Source organism: Tasmannia lanceolata, unplaced genomic scaffold (assembly GCF_043159265.1).
Source record: "Tasmannia lanceolata isolate RefF3 unplaced genomic scaffold, GAP_Taslan_0.1 ptg000002l, whole genome shotgun sequence".
Classification (NCBI taxonomy): Eukaryota; Viridiplantae; Streptophyta; class Magnoliopsida; order Canellales; family Winteraceae; genus Tasmannia; species Tasmannia lanceolata.
The window spans coordinates 26679533-26703552 of NW_027518679.1; the positions used below are offsets into that span (position 1 = coordinate 26679533).

Here is a 24020-nt window from a genome sequence, read left to right on the forward strand (position 1 = left end):
TGAAACCTGGAGTTCTCATAAAACCCCACATTTCAATACTTTGATTTTTTTCTGTTTTCTTACTCCAATATTAAATCTGTGATGGTGAATGTTATTAATTGAGGTATTGAATTTTCTGCAGGTGGTCAGCCTCTCATTTTATTTTCATTATCAAGAATTTTTCCATCATTTCCAAGGTAATCAACACTCACAGTTTTTTTTTTCTATTTAAATAGATGTGTTTGTGTTGTCTGGGTGTGGTAGTCAATGTTCTTTCCTTGTTTGTATGTGTTTGGATGGATGGGTGGTTTATGGAGGGATGGTTTGTGGATGGATTGTTTATGGAGGGATGGTTTGGGGGGGGGGGGGGGTTGTGGATAGATTGGGTGGTTTATGGAGGGATGGTTTATGGAGTGGTTGTTTATGGAGGGATGGGTTATGGATGGATGGTTTATGGAGTGCTTGTTTATGGAGGGATGGTTTGGTAGATAAATGTATTTTAGGTAGATGTGCTTGCATGTAATTGGATGGATGGATGGTTTGTGGTGGTATGGTTTGTGGATGGATGGTTTGTGGAGGGATGGTTTATGGAGGGGTGGTTTGTTGAGGGATGGTTTGTGGATGGATGGGTTGTTTATGGAGGGAGGGTTTATGGATGGATGGATTGTTTGTGTTTGTCTTGTTTATGATTGTGTTATGGATGGTTATGGATGGATGGATGGATTGTTTATGGATGGATGGATGGATTGTTTGTGATTGTCTTGTTTGTGATTGTGTTTAAGATGCCCTGTTTTTTACTTTGTTGTTTTTTCAATTAAGTTATTGACTACTTTTTTAGAGTAAGATGCCTCGTCGTCCTACAAGAAGGAGGAAGAAAGAGTTGATGCGTAGAGCTGAGTTGAAGCGTAGGAATGAGCTAGTTGGGCAAGCAGTCGCACTACTAATGGCTGGTGCTGCTGCTATGTTAGTACTTTGGAAAGAGTACTACGAAAAGTATCTTCTCAGAGCTCCATATGAAAGCAATTACTTCACGCGTCGTACGTTCATTTCTTTTGTCATCGATTCAGATGAACATTGTCATAACTTGCTACGGATGAACGTCAGCTGCTTTCGTCAATTTGTCGAAATATTTAAACGGGCAGGAACCCTAGAAGATACAATCCATTGTAAGGTGGAGGAGCAAGTTGCCATCTTCTTGCATATTGTGGCACATAATCAGAGGGTTAGGACTATTAGAGCATGTGCTAGATGTTCAGGGGCAACTGTTTCGACGTATTTCAACAAAGTACTAAATGCAATTTTGGGTATGCAAGATTTCTTCATCAAACCACTGACAGGTGAGACACCATCGCAGATTGAGGAGAATCCAAGGTGGATGCCATATTTCAAGGATTGCATCGGTGCAATAGACGGGACATACATACGTGCTAAAGTACATATTGAAGACAAACCTGCCTACTTTTGTCGTAAGCATTTTATAACTCAAAATATTTTGGCGGCCTGTGACTTTGACTTAAAATTCACGTATATCCTAGCCGGATAGGAGGGTTCGGCTTCTGACTCGAGAGTGTTAGGTGATGCATTAACAAGGGCTGACAAGATTCCATTTATTCCAGGTACATTGTATATGACATAGTTACATTCTAGTAAACAAGTTCCCACTTATTACTAGTTGCTGATATAGAATCTTTTTTTATTTGTAGGAAAGTTTTACCTCGCCGATGGCGGGTACCCTCTCTTACGACATTTCATTACCCCGCATCGTAAGACCGCATACCACCTAAGTGGTAGCTTTTATTTTGGATGTTAGTAGTTATGGCGGTAGTTATTTTTATCTGTATGGGATCTTTGACATTTGGATGGCGGTTAATGGCAGACGGTGCATATTTTCTATTTTGACATTTGGATGATGCTTTGATATCTTTTCATTGAAAATATGTTGTCTTTTTATTAGGTCAGGGGTTCCTTTACTCTGAGCCTAGAACCTTATATTTTACTCTGTTTGCTTAAGGCATGGTCCTTACAGATATCCAGGTAAGGGTTGTGGTTACAATTGGGGAAGATATTAAGCACCCCTCTCACCCGACTTAATCTGGTCTCTTAACATAAATTGGCATTTTGGAATGATTTAAAATAAAAAGATTTGATCTTATTTCCCTTCTTAGATTATACTTCATTCTGAATGTAAATGGAGTGAATTTACCAAAGAAAAAGACAATAAGCGATAATTAACCTGATCGGTGTTGTAAGTTGTTTACGGCTCCGAAAGGAACTTGCAACTACTCACGATCAGGTTAACCTAAATCAAACGAAAAATGACTGTACAGAAAGTAAAAGTAAAGCAGAGGGGTTTATATCGTCAGTTCGGGGCAATTTGTGTGGCCGAGATCCTATGATGTCACCACCTAGTACTTTACTGTGCAGAAAGTTGTAAATTACAGAAAGTAAAGAGCAAGTTGGAGGGATTTACGCCACAAGGTATCGGCCGTATCGGAATGACTCTTGTAACATCTCAACCTCGTACCTTACTTGTGCAGAAAGCTGAAAAGTGCTGGAATTAGTAAAAGGCATATAGAGGGGCTTGACACCACGAATGATGAAACCCACCCTATAAGTTTCATAAGTACACAACAGAAAGTAAATATGGTTAACCAGATTGATATTGTAAATTGCTTGCGGCAGAGCCTGATTTCGCAACTTACTCACGACACAGATTAACTTAAATTAGATGACAAAGGGGGAGATAAAGGGGCTTGACATCACGGATGATGAAACCCACCGTATCCGTTTTGTAAATACACAACAGAAAATAAATAAATTATATCTTACCAGTGAGAATTGGGCAGTGTAACAGTGCTTGTTTGAGAGTGGCTTTTGAGACTGTGGAGAAATCGACGGCGTAACGGCAGTGTGTTGCCGAATCGCCTCCGAGTTTGTCAAGATTTCGGCAGAGCAACGACGCTACTATTGAAAAGTAGCTCGTGGTTCTACAAAATTCGGCAGAACAACGGTGCAAAAAGATAATGTCGCTCTGAACCTTCGGAATTTCGACAGAGTGCCGATGCCCAGTGAGAGCTACCTAGTGTTTGTCTACTTTCTCTCTTCTAAAAAGCAAGTTAACTAGGGTTATTTCTAAATTTCAGCAGGGGTATGGGGCTTCAGTTGCGAAATGAAAGGGCAGAGGTGGTGCCAGAGAGGGTGTTACCATGAGTTTCCCTCTTTCTTGTTGGTTCAATTATATTGCTTTTAAAATCTGCTTCTTAAGTTTTTTTGAGTATTTTTTTGTATTAGTGGACTATTTGGTAGGCTTAGGGGGCATAACTTGCTTAATATGTGGTAAAGAACATATTCTGTGATGTTTCTTTTCTGTTTCCCTGGCAACTGAATGCACATTTCTGTTGTTTCTTTACTGTTTCTTTTTCGTTTCCTGGCAACTGAATGCGCACTCTTACTGCTTTCTTAGCAGTTTCTTTTCCTTTCCGTTTTCTTCTGCCACGTCATTTCCTTTTCCTTTCCGTTTCCTGCACGCAACTGAACAGGCCCTTAGGATTTTGAAATTTCTACTGACTTGGTTTCAATATTTTTGTAAATCTTTATTAACACACCCCACACAAGATTCCATAAAAATAGAGAGTATCTAAAATCCACCCAATCGGATTTCATCTTTACTTCCCACTTCTAAATTCGGTTGTTACTTCCTTTTTATACCCCCTTTCCCAACAGTAAAGTGGCTATGATTTTTTTAGGGTTTGGGCGGCGGGTGTAGGTGAGCACATCCTTATTGAGGTTGAGCCTCAAGCAACAATGAACTTGCCTTTGACACCAAATGCTCCAATGGAATTTGGGTCTTCTTCTTCTTTGCCAATGGGGGAGCAAGGTGATAGGGGGAGTGATGTTGCATGTCATGTTCAAGAAGATGAACAAAATGAAGAAACTAATAAAGAGGAGTGTAGTGCAACACATCCTAGAAGATCAAAAAGAAATATTGTCAAGCCAGCATGGTATCAGGATGAGAACATGGTGAGCACTTATTCTTGTTTCCTTTCCGGTTCATTTGATGACAATGAGCCTTCTTGTTTTGATGAAGCAAAAGGGGTGAGAGAATGGAAGGATGCCATGGATGAAGAAATGAATGCACTTGTGAAAAATGAGACTTGGGATCTTGTTCCTAAGCCTAATGATGTGAACTCGATTACATGTAAATGGGTGTACAAATTGAAGCGGAAAGCGGATGGGAGTGTGGTTAGATTCAAAGCAAGGTTGGTGGCTAGAGGGTTCTCTCAAAAGTATGGAGAGCATTATGAGGAGACCTTTAGTCCCGTTGCCAAGATGACTTCCGTTCGAGTTGTAATTTCATTGGCTGCTTGTCATGGTTGGAAATTGTTTCAACTTGATGTGAAAAATGCATTTTTGTATGGTGAGATTGACAAAGACATCTACATGGAGCAACCGCCAGGTTACAATTCAAGTGATCATCCGACTCATGTTTGCAAGCTCAAGAAAGCTCTTTATGGGTTGAAGCAAGCTCTAAGGGCTTGGTATGGTAAGATTGTCGAATACTTGCAATTTTGTGGTTATTTTGCTTCTAACTCCGATTCTAGTTTATTTGTGAAGAAAGACAAAGGCTTGCTTTTCATTGTGCTTCTTTACGTCGACGACATGATAGTTACCGGCAACAATGATGTTGATGTTGCAAAGCTAAGGGATGAGCTATCTATTCGTTTTGAGATGAAGGACTTGGGAGAGCTAAGTCACTTTCTTGGCTTTGGAGACCTTGAAGGATGGCATGCTAGTTTCTCAAAAAGGCTATGCGGAGAAATTAGTTGAAAGATTTGGGATGAATCAAAGTAAAAGATCCTCTACTCCTCTTGATCCCAACATAAAGATAAAGCGGGGAGAAGGCAAGCTTCTTCCGGATGCACGGCCATATCGTGCTCTTGTGGGTAGTCTCATCTACTTGACTATCACAAGACCCGATATTTCTTTTTCCGTTGGGCTTGTTAGTCGCTATATGCAAGCGCCACGGAAACCACACTTGGAGGCGGCAAAGAGGATTTTGAAGTATGTGAATTCTACCCTTGACTTTGGGTTACTTTACAAGAGAGGAGTTGATTTTATGTTGAATGGATTTACCGATGCCGATTATGGAGGGGACTTGGATGATCGGAGATCTACTTCCGATTATGTGTTTTTGTGTGGATCGGCGGGTGTTTCTTGGTGTAGTAAGAAACAAGACTCGGTGTCTCTTTCAACAACGGAAGCGGAATATAAGGCCGCCGCTCTTGCGTCTCAAGATTGTGTTTGGTTCCGGCGGTTGATTGAAGATGTTCATTTACCTATTCACAAGGCAACGACTATTCTTGGTGACAACTAAAGTGCACTCAAACTTGCCACAAATCTGGTTTGTCATGCAAGAACAAACCATATTGAGATCGAGCATCATTTCATTCGTGAAAATGTGTTAGATGGTACAATTGGTGTAGCGGAAGTGAGGAGCAAAGAGAACATTGCCGATATCTTTACCAAGTCACTTTCCAAAGGACCATTTGAGCTACTTCGAGGTAAGCTTGGAGTAGTTTCCAAAAAATCACTTTAAGGGGGAGTGTTAATTTTTAAAGTGTATTTTTTGGGTTGCTTTATTTATTTTTATTTTGAGAGATGTAGTGAGGAGAAATATGTATTTTGTGTCCATGGGCATTTTGGTCTTTTGTTGGCCTAGTTTGCACATGTGTGAGCCACACATGTTTGCTACAACTTTTCCCACTACTTCCTATTTCAAATTCAAACCCTACTTGAAACTCTAAACCCACTATCCTAGCATTAAAGTCCCCACTTTCCCATACCCACTATCTCCTACCAAAGCTATTACTTCTCTTTACTTTCCTTTGACTAGCCTATTCTCATAACTTCACTTTGGTAGAGATTCTCCACTACCTAGACCTCCATTGAAGCTTCATTGAAGCTTTCTTGTGTGCAAGCTAGTGTTTGAAGAAAAAGCCAACTTTCTCATATTTTGTCTATGTATTGAAGCTTTCTTCTCTCATTTTGTTCTTTATCTTGTAGTGTTGTTCTTCCTATCATATATTGAAGCACATATCTTTTGGGCATTGTTCTTCTTCTACTTTGGTTGTTCATCTTGGGCTAGTGTAAACTTTGGTTTCACTATTTGAGAAGAGGATTTTCCGGTGTTGCGAATTCCATCTTTCTCTATATGGGGTAGTTGGGATGATGAAGATACGTACCATGATAATGAACAAGCATATGGGGGCATGCAATTAAGGTTGGAGTTACGCGATAGAGTAGATCAAATTTTCAAAATCTTTCACAAATTATCTGGTTTGAAGAGGAGAAACCTAACTTTCAAAGAAGGGATGTTTCCATTGGAAAGTAATTTTGTCGGTGATTCTTACGCTAACCGAGGGCTACTTTATAAGCTTCTGACAATGGTGTTGGGGAACTATGATATACCCGGATTGGAATATCATTCCTCTGCAGTTGGACGATTTTTTAAAAGTGGGTTTGGAAGATTTGGCCTTGGACAGGTAAGCATTCTCGTTAGCTTTAGCTTTTATAAGTTTGTTTCGGATTCCTATATATGATACTATATATAATTCTGAATTCTTTCAGGCAAAACCAAAGTTGGGAGATCAAAGTGTTCTTCTGGTCTTTGTCATGGGAGGCATCCATGGTCTCGAGGTCTGAATTTCTCTACTTTTTAAGATTAAATAAAAAAAATTGTGTGATTTGCTTTGGTTCTTTGTCTGAATCTACATTGAATTAACTTTTTATCTGTTCATCTTCTCTTTCATCATCAATTGTGTGTGATTGCACTGTGCATGATTCTAAATAATAAATTGTATTGAATTGCCCATTTTGGTTCTAGGGAAATGATATCTGCGCAACCATGCTTTAATAATTGCACAAGTGCAGCTTGTCTTTTCCTTTTTAATTGGTTTGTAAGATTTTTTTGGGAACTACAATAACCCTTGACAGCTCTTTAAATAATAAAAGACAACATGGTTCAGTGCAATTATCAAAACATAGTTGTGCTGTGCTGATATCATTTCCCTAGTTTTATTGCATTCCATCTTAAAGCTTTCATTATTCAATCATTTGTTACAAGATATTGGAAATTATTTGCTGAATGTTGCTCGGAATCGTTTGCTTCCTCAAAATAATTTTGGATACTTTGTATTTCAAGGTCCGCGAAGCTCAGGAGGCAGTTTCAGAAAGTGGCAGATTTGATGTAGAGTTGATTTTGGGTGGTAAGACTTTTCTAACTCCAGATGACATGTTTGATTTGCTATTGGGAACTTCTAGCTACATATAGTTCCCCTCAACATTTTGGAAAAGAAAGTGAAAATATAATCTTATTTTGCCATGGAGCATTTTCTTGTAAAATTTCATGTGAAATATTTTAAGTGGAAAGACTTCCATTTTTAGATCTCTTTGAATTTGTATAGAACTAACTACTAATTATCCCTTGAAATTGGGGTTTAGGCTTTGTATCTTAGTGGTCGTAGGTTCCATCCCAGATTACGTACAAAAAAAAAAGGTATTTCCTTTAAAATGTATCCATAATGACAAGTCTTTGCCCTTGTTACATGGATTCTTCTGAATGGGCGAAGTACTCATAACGAACACGAGTCGGATTCTAATGCATTATGATTCACCGCCACATTTCTAAATCTCCTTTTTGGGTTTTATTCATTCTAATAGTAAGGCTTTTTCTTTTTTTTTGGTAGAAATAAAACATTATATTTTCTGTGATCTATTAAAGTTTTCAATATATTACTTGTTATAATCATATTATTATGAAACAAAATTAAATTTCGAGAATTAATTAATGTATTTTGGCGAATCCACGAATCTTTCTTTTTGAGGTTTGTTGAATCCGACATTGTAGACTTGTATCGGACTCTGATAGCTGTACCTGTATTGATGCAACATAAGTCCATACGTGCAACTGAAGTTCTAGAGAGTAGGAATTGCTAATAAAATGTTGTGTTTTTCCTTATTATGGTTGGTGTGGATGAATATGATCTTTCATGCGATATTTTAGAAGTTTGTGAGAAGAAACTGTACAAAGAATAGGAGGTTTCTAAGAAGAGGTTCTCACCACTGTTTCATCCAATGAGCTATGTCATGGACTGAATTTACAGTGTTGTATGGTAGAGAGCATTACCTCGGTATAACTCTGAAGCACAAATAATTTTTTTTTTTCCAAATCCAACTTAAGAATAGGACTTTGCCTTGGTACGTTAGGAGCAGTCACAAATATCTCCTTTAAAATATATAATTCTGATATTTAAAAAAATGTCGTGATATTTTCGATTCTATCATTTATTGGGAACAATGTTGAGATAATTTTAGACTAGTGATATTTGATAATGAGAGAAACTCACCCCTTTGCCGATATGTTTATTTTTTTAATTTCAACCGAAATGTCTAAAATTTTGGTGTCAATATTCGGCGATTTTAGTCGAAATTTCGGCTATTTCGGTGGAAATTATAACATTTGGTGCACATTTTTAAAATTTTGGTAGAAATTTTGTAAAAAAATCCAAAAATGAAATTTCAACCGAAATTTAGGCAACATTTCGAAAAAAATTTGGTAAAATTTTGGTGAAATCTTGTATAGAAACGACTTCATGTGAATTTCGTTTCGGTTTGTGACGAAACTGAAATATTTCAGCGGAAAAACGAAACGTTTCGGCCGAAATTTAAAACCATCGTCATAAATACATTAGAAGGGCTGGCCCATGGTAGAAAATGGGCTAATATATCACTTCCCTATATTTTTCTTAAATTATATAATTTTAAAAATTTTATTTTCCAGCTTTTTTCCAATATTTTCCTGAAATTAACAAAATTTTTAAAATCTCCCTATGTATATACTTTCCGAGAGGCAAATATTTGTGACTGTTTAGGAGTTGGCTTGGATGATTTAAGTGATGCTCTTTTTCGTTTTATGCATAGACCAGTGAGTATTGGATTATTGAAATTGGCTTTTAAATTTTTTTAACGCGGACTTTATCTAGGAACCCGGGTCGGCACCTTAAATTTAATTAATAAGAAAATAATAGTTATTACATAAAACCTTGCCTCTCACCCTTACAAGAAGATACTCTAAAAAGGAAAACCCCCCTTTACAAGATTATTTGCTAAGAATGTTGGTGTTTCAAAATCCACAAGATTATTTGCTAAAAAGTCTCCTTCTCTTATCTCTCATCTATGATTTTGAGGAAATCCAAAATTCTAAAATCTGGGTATCCAAACGGCCCTAAAGGAATGATATATGCGCTTTGGGAAAATAGATCCAACGGGACACCCTTGAGTCCCGGTCTTTGCAAGGGCACCTTTCAGTTTAGCATTCCTCTATAATTAATAGCTACTGGTGAGTGGTGACTACAAATATCATGTAATGTTTCAAGTAGCTTAGAGGTTGGCACGGCAACCCATGTTTTCCCATTATCTATAGTATATAGATAAGAAGTTTTAAAGTCTTGAATGTGAGCTTCTTGAAATGTTAAAAATACCTGCAAGATGTGGACAATTCAGCTCTGATCATGGATGCATCTGAATCCCAATGACAGAATATTGAGATATTGGGAAGTGATATATTCACCCCATTTTTTTACTTGTGACAGCCCCGTCTAGTGTATTTATGACAACTCTTTTACACTAGAGGGGGCTGTCCCAAATAAAAAAGAGGGGGGCGAATATATCATTTCCCTAAGCTATTTGGTCTCTGTGGCCTGTTAAAACCCTTCCAAGGATTCTTATTTCACCTTGGCATCTGATACCAATGAAATATTTAACCATACAGTAAGAAATTTAATTCTGCTCTTATTATTATTTGAAGAAGTCATTGCCTCGGTAATGCCTCCTTATCTCTAGTGTCCACCGACAATTTATCATCAGATTCCTCGCCACGTCCATTTCTCTATTTTCTATCTTACAAACAATTTTATTTAAATAGATTATGCAGAGAATCGGATTCCTCATTGTCTTTCAACTAGCCTATAAATACAGTCTCTCCCCTCTCCTTTTCCTCATCAACCCCATATCAAAAACATCCTCACTTCATCAATTCCTTCCTTTTCTTGTAACTAACATTTCACATATCAACCATGGTTGTGGGCAGCTTCACTGATGAAATGGTGTACTCACTCCCTCTTGAGAGGCTATGGAAGGCGAATGGTGACACCCATAACTTAATCCCTAAGATCATGCCCGGATCCGTATCTAGCATCGATGTTCTCGAAGGAAGTGGGGGGGTTGGGACTGTCAAAAAGTTCAACTTCACTGAAGGTTTGGAATAAGAAGCATCCCAACTATAACATCCTAACTGTGGGTGCAAGTCGGGTCGATTTTTGGGAATTCGGGTTGATCTTTTACCATAAAATTGGGTCGAGTTCGGGTTGATTCTATTTCACTTTTTTAGCAAAAGCATAACCCCACCCGACCCAAGTTGCACCCCTATTCACAACCCTTATTCATGTTGCTAGTCGAAAACTAGGTGTTAATTAATCTCAACTACCTGATGAGTCACTCATACAGTCATATCAAGCTGATTCACCAACTGATGTGGCAGTCTCATTCTCTCCCAAAGTCCCTAAGAATTGATAAAGACGCCTGTTTTTAAAGAGGGAGATGATTTTTTCACTCCCATGTAGGATTAGGCACCCCCCTTTTAGCATGAATGTAGGCAGACTTTACTGCTTTTTTACATCAAATCATGTTAAAAGGGGGGCACATAATCCTTAAGGAGAGGGGGTTATCTCCCTTTTAAAGGTTGATTTTTATACAAAATATTACAAGGGATTGATATGTGCATTATCATATTTTGATAATGGCACTACTCACATTGTTGAACAATTTTTAATAATATTTCAACAGCTATTATAAACTTATAATACTGCATATGTTATCACCATCCAATCGTAAAAGTGTAATACAAAGAAAGCAGTGCCATTACAAAAGTACGGATATCAACTGCCTAATAATTGTAAATATAACTTTAGAAATCAATGCATGTTAGTGCGTGCGATGTGTGTATAGGGTTTGCCAAAGTGATGATCTTCACCCATGACCACAATCAGTTCAACATGGATCTCCTATCGAGGGCTAATGACCACACGAATCAACACTCTAGTCACAGTGCTCATGATACTAACAACTATAAACTTTGTTGTCTTGTAAAAATTTGCAGCTGTTAAGGACTTCAGTTTCATGAAGACTCGCATCGATGCTGTTGACGATGCGAAATACGTGTTCAAATATACTGTCATTGATGGAGGACTTGTTGGGGTGAATGTGAAATGGTATTCTTTCGAGATGAAGTTTGAGGCCACGGCCGACGGTGGGTCCTTATCAAAGATTAAAGTGGAGTACGATTCGCTCGGTGATAGCTTGCTGACTGAAGATGAGATTGCACAGATTAAGGCTGGGAATCAGGGGATGGTGAAGGCTGTGGAAGGCTATCTGCAAGCAAACCCAGATGCTTATGCTTAGATTTGAGACAGAGATGATGGGAATGTACCAAGAGAAGCTATCGTAGGGTCAAAAGTTGCACTTGTTCTACTCTATTTCCTGTTCAACCATATGGGTCTTTTCTTGTGTGTGGTTTTTTCTAGTCTTTTGACATCCTGACTGGATTGTTGTTGTGTTTTAGCAGCAAAAGATATTGGCATTCCCTTGTTTGTTTCAATGATGGCACCCTTCTCTACATTTTACACTATTCTAATTAGCTATTGAACCATTGAAAAAAAAATAGCTATATATTGAAGATGGAGGAATGCTAAACTGAAGGGCACCCTTAAAAAAACCAGCTATAAGGGCGCTTGTGAAACAACCAATTACCCCAAAAGTATAATCTGTTGGAGATGGCGTTATGTAAATACTTTAATACTCTCCCTCACGTGGGGCCCCTTTTTTTTCTTTCTATTATGGGGTTGGCCTGCACGTGGCACTTTGCACCATAGAATATAAAAGTGCTCAAACAATCCACCAAACAAATTGAATCATTAATATCAGCGAATTGAGAAGTTATGTGACAAATATGTGGTCAGGGATAGATGCCTCATCATAAGTAGCAGCAATAAAATAGAAATTACGCTCCAATTTGATTATTGGATTAAAAGTTAATGAGCCAAATAATGTCCACATCATGTAGTCACGTGTACAACATTGAAATGGTCATGCAACCTTTTTCTCTGGTATTGATTCTTAGAGTCCCCTCCCCCTTGGTACTCATGGTACTGCATCACCCTCACTGGGTTGAGTTGGGAAGAATTCGTCCTCAAATTCGCAACCTCTTTGTATGTTTAATTGCCATGTTAGGGTCCAAATGCTTTACATTGAATATTGTTAGAAAAAATTGATGTGCAAATCTGTAATTTAGGATTCGAAAAATACCTTATAAGAAATTAATCTCACAACTTGAAGACAGAGATTACTAATACTATTTTCTGCAATAATAATCTGTGAAGGAAAAAAAAATCGTTAGATCACTTATCGAGTTGAGGCACGAAGAATCTTCGCTGTCCTTAAGGCAAATCTCGCCCCCACTATGACGAATCAACGGTGCAGATGGGCGTCTCGGCGTATGCCTCCAGGATACAACAACTCTCGCTCCAGGGGTGTGCACTCACGCAGCCCGGATGCCTAAGAACTCGCTTATATTTGCCAAAAGCCTTGAGCAGAAAACCAGAGAGAAAGCCAGATAAGAGAAAGAGCAGAAGAAGAATCCGTCAAGGATGATCTTCTGTTTTCTCTAAAACCGATTTATATAGAAAGGTAATCGATACGTTATGATGAAACGTCTCACTCTTTTAGTGCGTGAGAGACGTTTTCCAAACGATCACTAAACCACGATTAAGGAATCTCAAACGGTAAAAAAAAATTAAAACAAAATAAATAAATTCTTGACCGTTAAAAGGAAAAATAAATAATAGAAAAAGAAAAGCCTTAGGTCCACGCGCGCGGCCGGCCGAGCCGAGCCGGGCGGCGCGCGTGTGTGGTAAGATCAAAAGCCCACCGGACCCAAGTGGGCGATCCGTGCGCGTAGGATCCCCATAACCTCTTGCTCATTTACAAGGTTAAGAGAGTGAAAGTATATATATGACTCTCACACTTCCCATCTAGGACTAAAGTTTTCTCATGACTTTAGTCTTTTTGGAGGGAAGCCCAAAAGCATACATAAAATTACTAAAAACACCCCATTGTAAGTTTGAATTACAAAAAGACTTCTTTTCACATAAAGAGTCAACAAATATGTCTGACATGCCTGGTAGGGGTGTAATCGGATCAAATTCAAAGCGGATATGGCTATATTCGAATTCGATTACAGTATACACTATCCGAATTCAGATTCGGATTTGAATTTGACAGATATTTAATATCTATTACCAAATTCAATTCCGTTGGATATTGTTCGAAGTTGGATATTATCCGTATCCATTTATCCGGTAAATTTGAACATTTTATTGCAGCACTTTATCTTTCTTCTCCTTTTTACTCCTCGAATGAATGGCTATTTTACCATCGATGACCTAGATGGCCTTTTTGCTTTAGAATTCTCTAGAAGCTATGTCATCTTCTTTCAATCACCATCATCAATTTGTCTTTTTCATCCTACAGCCCACATTTGTTGCTTCATAAAGAAGCAATGTCAAACTCTAAGAATGCCCTTAAAATGAGAGATTATTCCATTTGCCACCCAAAACACTTTTTGTATTTTTTTTTTCTAAAATTAAAATTCACTTTTCTTTTAGAAACAAAAGATAATGTGTCATTACTAAAAATAAATATTAATGATATTATTAATAATAAATAAAAAGAATGTACTTCTCGGATTCGGATGTTAAACGGATCGGATATATCATTAACCAGATTTGGATCCGCTAAGAGCCGGATATCTCATAAATGGATTCGGATAATATCCCCTTGAAACAGATTCGGATAATATCCGCTTTAAACGGATTTGGATGCAGACGGTAATCGAATTTTCGAATATCCATTTACACCCCTAATGCCAAGATAGTAGGCATTATCATTAATGTTCTTAACAATATTTAATGGTCTAATCTTTCTCCGGACCTATCTTTGCCGCCTAGCTATCTTCACATTCATCATAAATGTCATTTTCATCTCTAATTTGTTTTTCTCCTCCTCCATTTTCTTTCTTCTTTTTCACCTAATTGTCCATGAAAATCATCGTCCTCATCTCCATCTTCATCTCTATCACCTTCCTCATCACATCATTTCTTCACAAACATAATCCCCCTCGTAGCGTACCCTATTATCACCTCATTTCCCCTCTTTTCTCCTCACTTCTCTCTTTGTTCTTTTCTCCTTTTCAACTTTCAAACTCCCTCAACTTCAACACTTTTATTTTTCGGTTTCATCTTTTCCTTGTCTTAGAGTGAGAAGTGCGTCGGTGGGTTTCCTCTGAGGTCGACTGTTTGCAAAATACGTGACGAACTCACGACCTAACTCTCGGAATGAGGATATGGAATTTGGTTTGAGGTAGGGCTGCAATAGGGTCGGGTTGGGTTGGGTTTTTCAAAACCCTAGCCCAGCCCTGAATCCCATTATCTCGGCCCTGACCCGCCCTAACCCTAAGTCAAAGCCGGAAAACCTCAACCCATTACCCGCCCTACAGAGTATTGTACTGGCCCTGGCCCGCCCTGATTGGGCTGGGCCGGGCCTAATTGACCTTAGTGGAAATACCTGTTAAGAGTGCCAAAAATAAAGCAACCACTTATCATATGGAACAAAATGATCAATAAACAGAGAAAGGGAACAAAATAAGACAATATGAATTCAACAACATGACGGGCAACAGAGACAATTAATAATAATACTATAAAGAAACATCAATCCAAGATAATAGAAAACATTAGCAAAAGAAACATGCACAGATGGTTCAATTCAATAATAGAAAACTCAGGGTCGGGCCGGGTCAGGGTACCTGAGGCATTAACCCAAAACCCGCCTGACCTGAGTCAGGGTCTAAAAAAATGAACCCTGACCCGCCCTCAGGGTTAGAAAGATCTAGCCTTGGAAGGTCGAAGTTAGGCATCAACTGGGCATGTGCTATGGCCTCTATGAATGGTAATTGTATTTCGTTTTCCCATTCAGTTAGAAGGTCCGGCTTGTAAGGCTTCTTAACATGACATTGCATCTCCCTAACTTGTCATTGAAGTTCGGCAAGGATTCCTGAATCAGGGGCATTGACTCCTGCTTGCAAGTTTTGATGTGGGTTGCCTTGCCCTTGAACCGGATTTCCAGCGCTGTTAGCCCTTGGAGGGGTATCGTTATTCCGGCCCTGAGTATGCCTGGACGTCCATTCTGGCGCACGCCTGTCGATCGCACCCCTGTTTCGATGCTTGGGTCCTGGGCTAGTGATTGAGGCTGAGGGTCGGTGGTTTGCCGGCCTTCTGCTGCGAGGGTTCCTACCTTCGGAAGACTCGTCCTGTTCCTCCTCTAAGGGGGAATTCCTCACCTCCGCAACTACCGGGGGAACCGTGACATCTCGAACAACCTGTGGAGGGGGTGGTAGACGTCTTAATATCTCTTTGAGGGTGATGGAAACGTTCCCAACTTGCGATTCAAGTTGGTTGAACATGGTCATAGTGACTAGAGTAGTATCTTCGTTTTTAGGCGTTTCCTCCGGAGTTGTATTCTCGGGGATTGTAGCCTATGCTTGACTCCTGGTCACTATTCCTTCCCCTTGTGGGTTGGCGACTGATTTCGAGGTTTTTGATCTCAAATTTGTCATGGCGGTCCCACGGATGGCACCAATCTGATGATGCCAAAATCCGCTCTACATGATCTACCGGTGATAGAGTTAATCCTGCAGATTACTTACACTCACAGGAAGGATGTTAATAGGCCCGAAGGTACATATTCGAGCGACACTAAGATATTCAAGCTAGAAATAGGAATCACAGGTGAATTGAAGGGAAGGAGATTGGATTTAGAAGTGTTACCAACGAATATAAGTGGGGAAAGATTGTGACTGGACCGGATTGTTGCCAAGCTGCCTACGTACCCCTTCTTTGAGGATCAAGTTTAACGTAGTTCCATTATGAATATGAGGATCCCTTTTATAGAGAATAGAATCCACAATAGTTAAAATCTTACTATTTTATGAGTCTTTCCTAATTGGTCGACTTCCTCGGGAGATAAGTTTATATCTATTTTCAATAGATATCTTATTTCCCTGTACATGTAAGTTACTATTAATGGGACTCCTTTGTTTGGAAAGCCACCACCTTAGGGCGTATTACTTCTTGGAGAGGCGGTTTCTTTTCTAGGGACGTTGCTATTTATGAGGGAAGGATAATGTCTCGTTACCTTTCTCCCTAAGAACTCTTAAGTCGGTTTCTAATTATTCGGAGGTGCCACGTGTAGTTCATCAACAGTTAGTGCCGATTTTACCCCAACACCCACCATAGAGGAAAACTCTCCAACAGCCGCTCTCTCATGCAACACCCAGCTGCGAAATGCCTTTGTACGAAAATCCCTAACAAACCCCCAACTTTATTATCATAACCCTTTAGTACTCTCATCTCTGTCTTTGCTGTATTTGTTGATATTTCTACGTTTCCACGAATATCACAAGTTTTACTTTTCTATTGTAAAACCCAACATCTGGTTGCATGTGTTGTGGCAATGATGCTTATTTTTATATCGTAAGATTAGTTTTTCTATTATATTATCTATCTATAGTAATATGGTATCCATTAAAATTTATAACTAATCGACTTATTACATTTAAGACAGAAGTTAAATTAGGCCTTGTTAGTATTGGATTTTGAAAATCGATTTTGAATCAAAACTGAACATTGGACTTGAAATTGCGTTTAATTTTGAGTCCAATAATCAGTTTTGGGCGCATAATCAATTTTCAAAATAAAAAACAAACAGGGCCATATAAAAATGACGTCTCACCATTTTCCTTTCATGTGGATCAGCGGGTCAAGACTCTAACAAGGTTGGCTATGGAAATTCTATTTAATTAAAGACATGCATTCTGAGGAACGTGACTCCGTCAAAAGTATCATTCCCTTGTTTTGATATTGGCAGTCATTGCGTCCGGTCAAACCCAAACCCAATGGGCTTAAACTGATTTCGCCTCGGGTTTGGTTGGCCTTCCCTAGGGTTGGGAAAAGATATCCCGATTTAATTCTGGGTGGGGTTAGGGTTGAGGCAAGCTAATCCGATTTAATTTCGGGTTGGGTTAGGGTTGAGGCATTAGGGCAATCCGATCAGACCCCGAACTTTATTGTGACCCCGATCCAAACCTAATATCTATAGGGCGACGATAAATTCGCACTCCCTGTAGGATGATTCGCACCACTTTTAACGTGAATTGAGGCAGACTTTAACCCTTTTTGACATGTACAAGGGGTGCGAGTCATCCTACAAGGGGGTGTGAATTTATCATTTCCCTATCTATATTTATGTGTTTTCTATTCTTGTCCTGGGCAACCCAATTTGAAATATTGGGTTAGATGGGTTGGGTTAGTTTTTTATTTTTTTATTTTTTTATTTTTTTATATACATGTTTTTTAATAGCACGGGATGGGTTAATGTTAACCCTACTCAAATATGTGTCCCATGTATAAATTGCACCATATTTTCCATTTCTCTCACTCTGACGTAAACAAAGTAATTCCATCTCTTCTTCTTGCTCTTCCTTCCATTATCAAATCTAAATGGGTATATTCGGATTTAGCTTCGAGTTGAAATCCCCAGTTGCTGCATCTAAAATGTTCAAGGCCTCTGTCTTAGAGACGCACATCCTCCTCCCAAAGGTGATGTCTCAAATTGTATCAAGTGGCGAAATTATCGAAGGAGATGGAGGGGTTGGAAGTGTCAAATATTTCAAGTACACCGAAGGTTAGCCAGAAGAAAACCTCTTCTTTCATGGTTTAAATGATTTTAAACTAACCCATACGGGGTTGGCATGTTGGCTGGCGTCAATCCCCCGGCCAGGCCTTACCCGATGCACATGGTTTACGGGTGATTGCATGCATCCATAGGGATTAGTCCTGCCCTAAATGGGGTAGGGATACCATAAGTGAAAATGATTTTAAACTTGTTTTAGATCAGTGACCCAACGAGTCTATCGAGTAAAATGGTGATTAGTTATCTTCTCCTGGTATTTAGAACTTCTTTCTAGGCCCTGTTTCTTTTGGATTTTAAGAACCGATTGTGAGGCCAAAACTGATTATGGGCTCAAGATTATATTTAGGCCCAGTTCGTTTTAGATTATGACAGACGATTGTGAGTCCAAAACCAATTATTGGACTCAAAATTACATTGTAATTTTGAGTCCAATAATTGGTTTTGGACTCGAACTCGGTTGTCATAATCTAAAACAAACAAGGCAAGGCCGTTTAAGATTATGACAACCGTTTGAGATTGCCCAACTGATTGTTGGACTCAAAATTCCATTTATTTGAATCCAATAATAGGTTTAGGTCTGACAATCTGTTGTAATAATTTGAAATTAATAGGGCCTTAGATTATAACAATCAATTGTATTAGGTCCTTGTTTGTTTTATATTATGACAACCGATTGTGAGTCCAAAACTGATTATTGGACTCAAAATTGAGTGCAATTTTTAATCAACATAGGACTCAAAACTAGATTCCCAAAATCAAGAACAAGCAACGCCAAAACTGATTTGTTTTAGATTTTGGGAAGGATTGTGAATCTAGAACTGATTATTGGGCTAAAAATAAATGTAATTTTGAGTCTAGTAATCAGTTTTGGACCTCACAAACGGTTATCAAAATTGAAAACAAACAGGTCCTCAGTGTTCCCTATCACGATCATCAGAATCATGTTCTGGACTGCTTCTGCACTAGTCTTTGCTTATGGGCAAATAACTGATTTTGCTGTTGAACACTGATCCGATCTTCTCAGCAGTTCATCGGGCTCATGATATATTCACACCCTTTTTTTCCCCAGGCCAGCCCCTATAGTGTATGTATGACCAAGGTTTTAAATTTCAGTTTCGGGGGCGATTTCGGTCCTCACCGAAACCGAAATTTCAGCCGAAATCCCAAATTTTTGGCCGAAATTCGGTTGAAGGGCTCGAAATGTCGGTTTTTGGGCCGAAATTTCTGTAATTTAGGCTGAAATTCTTTAAAGAAATAATTAATTAATATTTTATCCCAAATTTCGCCAAAATTAACGAAATTTCCAAAATTTTGGCAATTTCGGTTTCTGTACGTTTTGGTTTCGGTCCTGTCGGGAGAAATTTAAAACCTTGTTTATGACTACCCTTTTACACAGGCACTGTTTTCTTTTGACGTAAAAATGGACGTAAAATTTCAACATTTTTACGTCAAAAGAAACGGAGCCCGAAGAAAAAAAGGGTGAATATATCATTTCCCTACTTTTATTACCTTTGAGCGCCCCAACAAGCCATTAAATACCTGTCTTTAATACCTTTTAACCACTCCAAAATAAAAAGAAATTTCTTCGCCCCATTAGTAAGCCTATCATATTCATAAACCTCAACTCGATTTTACTACTCAATTATACGTGATACTACAACTTGTAGTGGGCTTGACACAACCCGCTAATTCTTCTTTCCAAAGTCCTCTTTTATTTAAGCCATATGTACACACGAGATTTTATATGGTCCGTAAATTCCAATATGTTTCAAAAAGTAAAGAGGCGCAACTTGATGGGATGAACCAAACTGCTCATTTGTTAGGCCACAACGTGAATATATGGGCTGTACCCCTTAGATCATCTCCATAGGATGATCCTAACCCTCCTTCTATAGAGGTTTCCATAATCACTCTACAGATCAGAGGGTTGGGATCATCATATGGAAATGAATTTCGGTGTACATCCTATTTACGTTGTGGCCAGACAAATGAGCAGTTTGGATCATCCAATGAAGTGGGCTCACTACCTTTTGAAAAATACTAGACTTTATGCCCATACACCATATAAATTCTCGAGATTTTATATGGTATCAGCTCGGAAACTACTTTTCAAAAAACACTATACAAACCACACCATAGGATGATCCAAACTTTCCATTTGATGGGCCACAACGTAAATAGTCAGGTTGCAACTTGGGCCGGGTTTTACCCAACCCGCATCGACCCAACCCGAAAATAACATGGGTCGGGTTTAGAAATCATGGATCTTGGGTAGGGCTGGGTTTTAAATTGGAAAACCAGACTCAATCTTGGGTAGGGCCGGGTTTAAAGAAAAAACACCTGAAACCCGACCCGAGTCATATGGGTGTACTGTGACTTTCTTAAATATCTCTTGAATAACATAGCAAATCATTTTCCAATATATTGATACAATTGTTTTCATTGAGGTGATCATGTCTTTTATGTGAAAATATAGTGTCCTAAATTTATACAATTGACGACATAAATTTAGAGATTGTTGGTGTGAAGATTTATTTTTCTTTTCCACAATCTTTAAAATTAGTAATTATCCTACCGTGAAAAATGAAAACCCGACCCGACCCAACCCGAGAAACTATCTTGGGTAGGTCCGGGTTTACAAATCTCGGGTTTTTCTATAAAAATTTAGACCCGACCCGACCCGAGATAATTCTTGAGTAGGGTAGGTAGGGTTTTGGAAAACCCGGCCCGAGTTGCACCCCTAGTAAATAGGTTGTGCCCCAAAAATCATTTACATAGGATACTCCTATGGTGTGGGCCGGACAATACTTTTTGAAAAATACTAGACTATTCAGGCTTACACCATATAATTAAAAACTCATAAAATCTCATATATTCAATATCATGTATAGTTGAAAATAACATGAACTTACACTTGCATTGTGCAGTTGTTCCTTACAACTATGTGAAAGAACGAGTAGATATTCTAGACAAAGAAAATTTCGAATACAAATACACTGTAATTGAGGGCGAAGACGTCGGTACGAAACTCATTTCAATTGTTTACCACATCAAGTTTGAGGCAGCTGAAGATGGAGGATGTATCATCAAAACGTCTGGAGAATACAACACTATGGAAGGGGTGGAGTATTCAGAGGAGGAAATCGATTTTGGAAGGAATGGACTGATGGGAATGTACAAGATTGTTGAGGCATACGTCTTAGCAAACCCCGACGCCTATGCATAATTTTCGTCAAATGTAGTTTTCTTCTTCTTCTTATTCTTCTTTTTTTTTTTTGCCTCCAATCGGCACACTTGACTTGGGTTATGTATTAATAAATAATGCTATATCAACATAAATAAGATTTGGGGAGGAGAATTTTAACCCTGCTTTTTTATCTTTACCTCCTGACTGGGGGTTACCCCAGACCGCCACATGGACCATCAGAATCCAGAATCCCAACTTAAACGAACAGGATCTAGACACATTACCAAGATCCATGGATACATTTCGGGACCCTATCATAGGATTCGAAATTATTGTCATCAGATCCAAACGACCAATAAAAACCCACGGGACAGTACTAAATCCGATTTTATTATACTATTTTATGAAAATACCCTCTATTTTTTTTGTAACTAACTATCATTTTAGTGGTATTTTAGTAAAAATAAGCCATACGCATTTTTCCGAACCATTCCTATTTTTAGTATTGTTTCATTCATCTCTCAAGTTTAACTTTTTGAAAAAAAAATTATGGGATTTCCACAAATAGTACAAGCAACTTTTTATTTTGACAATAAAACTGTCATTTAAGCAATTATAAATTAATGTTTTTTCAACAGAAAGGATTATTTACTTTTGTCATATTAAAAACAATTGAAGTTTTCATAAGAACATAAATAATAAAAAAATTTGGGCAGCAAAAAAATGTGCATGCAAAATTACTTGAGGGGCCTCTTTTAATATTCGTTAAAAAAAACAAACTAATGCCCAACCCATGTTAACATAAGGAGTAAGGGAATTGCTAAAAATGTTATTTAAAAAGTAAAGGGTTTTTTGGCTAAATCATGATTCTTGATGAGCAAGTGGAATATTATCTAGAAATGAGGAATTAAGAGTTTAAAAACTTTAACATGAAAAAAGAATGGCATACCTGACAGTCATAAGAATAACAAAAGAATAGAGCATATGTGTAGACACCCCATTTTGACCGAACCCTAAAGAGATACATATGATTAAAAATTCCTTCACATCATGGATTTAGAGCCCCAAATTTTTCCCTAGGGTAGGTTAGGGTCCCAGCTAGGTCCCTGCAAAATTTCGTCAAAATTCGAACAAAAATGCCTAATAAGACGAGTCGAGTTAGAATGATAGTGTGAATAGGGAAGTGTATTAGCCATTAGCTTAGCCAACTTTTACACTAGAGTGAAAAGGGAGGTGAATTATCTCACCCTATTTATTGAATTAATTTCTTCTCGAGACCACCCATTTTCATCAAAATCAAATATAAAACACATAGGAGGGGTGTCTTAGGGTAATAGAATGGGATAAAATTATGTTAATTTTTTACTTAAATTTTTCTCCTTAGACCACCCTTTTGCAACAAAAAACAAAGCAAAAATTTTTAAAAGGAGTTGTCCTATAAACTAATGGGGGACAAAAATTAAGGGAAAACTCTATAAATAGAGCATTTGCTTTCTAGAGAGAGAAAGAATGAGATCTAGAGAGAGAAAGAATGAGATCTAGAGAGAGGGAATTCTAGAGAAATAAGGAGATCTAGAGAGAGAAAGAAGGAGGAGAAGAAGATTTCAATGAGAGATCCAAGAGAAGAGCACAAGGTTAGTAGATTTTGAGTTTTCTTCTAAAATCTAACCTAAAATGAAAAATCTAAGTGGAAAATGCTTAAAAATGGTTAGATCAAGCAACTTATGGCTATCTATATCCTATTACTATCCTATATTTTAGAAATCTTGGATATTAAATCGAACTGTGTCGCGGGACTCAGTGGGGGCGAGTGAAGAGTAGCAGGGTAGGATGTCCAACATATCTATCTATATCTATAAAGGTGAATGTGGGAAGCTGGGGTGTCGCCATGTGGCACCCCCACTGCATTCGAAATTTAAAAATGCTTGATAATTATAATAACTAAAATTGGAATTACAAAAGAGATTTGCAGCGCTATTATTCCAATCATTGTTTTATCCGTTTGGTTTCCCCATTTAGCTCTTTTTATACCTCCTTAAATAACGTATCTCACTCCAAACAATGTTTCGGCCGTTTCGTTTCCACAATAACCTTCTATAAAATCTCTTCTATCTATCTATCAAAAGCCCTGTTAGAACTGGAATCCAAAGCCCGTTTGACGCATGGCCTATCCCAATTAAATCTCCTATAATCTCTCTCTTTCTTGTAATCTCTCTCCCTTTTTATTAGTTACGTTTTAAAAAGAAACTATCCGTCTCTTTCTCTCTAGAATACCAAAAGAAATTCTATGTAGGCTCAATTTTTCAACAGATTTGAAGGAGCTTGAATGAAGTTGTGGATCTTGAAGTTGCCGATATTCAAGTTGGATTTTTTTCCCTGAAAAGTTGTGGTTAGTTTTATTCTTGAACAACCTCTTGATCCATTTCTTCCTATTTCTCTTCTGCTCTGTGATGTTCCTGCTTTGTTTTGTGATCCAGGTAATCGCTCTTATATACGATTGCCCCTGCGGAAATCTAGGCATCAATTCTTCTACTTTGAATGGGTTGGGTGAACTAGGGTTTGAATTGTAATGGATTTTATGATTAGCAGCTTCAAAGAAATAAGGGTTTTGATCGTCATAGAAATTTTGGGTTGCGATCTTTTATTTGGATTGTGTAAGAGAAGAAAATAGATTTTTTTGTTGTTTGATTTTCTAATTACCATGTATGAGTTTTATGTTGGCATCACCATTTAATTGGTTTCTTTGGTTTCTTAGCATACTCATGCTGCATTGTTTTTAATTTTTTTTTGTCTTTGGACTTCTATTTGTGAATATATGTAAGTAGGCAGCTTGGGTATGTCATTCCTTCTATTTGTTATGATCTCTTAATTTCCAGTTGTTTCTTTGGAATAATTGAGTCGTATGTTATTTCTTGCTACCGTTTCATTATGT

At 38.1% G+C, this 24020-nt stretch overlaps 3 protein-coding genes, 1 long non-coding RNA gene and 1 pseudogene across 4 annotated transcripts; all 5 read left to right on the plus strand.

The window, feature by feature from the left end:
- The first annotated feature begins 380 nt into the window (after positions 1 to 380).
- On the plus strand, positions 381 to 1522 carry LOC143890053 (uncharacterized). The gene is made up of 2 exons (XM_077394595.1): positions 381 to 458; positions 818 to 1522. The coding sequence occupies exons 1-2, from the start codon at positions 381 to 383 to the stop codon at positions 1520 to 1522; spliced, it is 783 nt and encodes a 260-aa protein (XP_077250710.1).
- Positions 1523 to 4816: 3294 nt separating this feature from the next.
- Positions 4817 to 5353, plus strand: LOC143890061 (secreted RxLR effector protein 161 pseudogene; annotated as a pseudogene).
- Positions 5354 to 6073: 720 nt separating this feature from the next.
- Positions 6074 to 7266, plus strand: LOC143883303 (uncharacterized). Its single transcript, XR_013252355.1, has 3 exons — positions 6074 to 6521; positions 6607 to 6675; positions 7181 to 7266. It is a non-coding gene; the product is annotated as an uncharacterized LOC143883303 (long non-coding RNA).
- Positions 7267 to 10048: 2782 nt separating this feature from the next.
- LOC143883309 (class-10 pathogenesis-related protein 1-like) lies at positions 10049 to 11692 on the plus strand. The gene is made up of 2 exons (XM_077386660.1): positions 10049 to 10293; positions 11195 to 11692. Exons 1-2 carry the CDS (start codon positions 10113 to 10115, stop codon positions 11494 to 11496), a joined length of 483 nt encoding a protein of 160 aa, XP_077242775.1. The 5' UTR covers positions 10049 to 10112; the 3' UTR covers positions 11497 to 11692.
- Positions 11693 to 17633: 5941 nt separating this feature from the next.
- LOC143849047 (major allergen Pru ar 1-like) lies at positions 17634 to 21278 on the plus strand. Its single transcript, XM_077358124.1, has 2 exons — positions 17634 to 17892; positions 20829 to 21278. Exons 1-2 carry the CDS (start codon positions 17709 to 17711, stop codon positions 21125 to 21127), a joined length of 483 nt encoding a protein of 160 aa, XP_077214239.1. The 5' UTR covers positions 17634 to 17708; the 3' UTR covers positions 21128 to 21278.
- The last annotated feature ends 2742 nt before the right edge of the window (positions 21279 to 24020 follow it).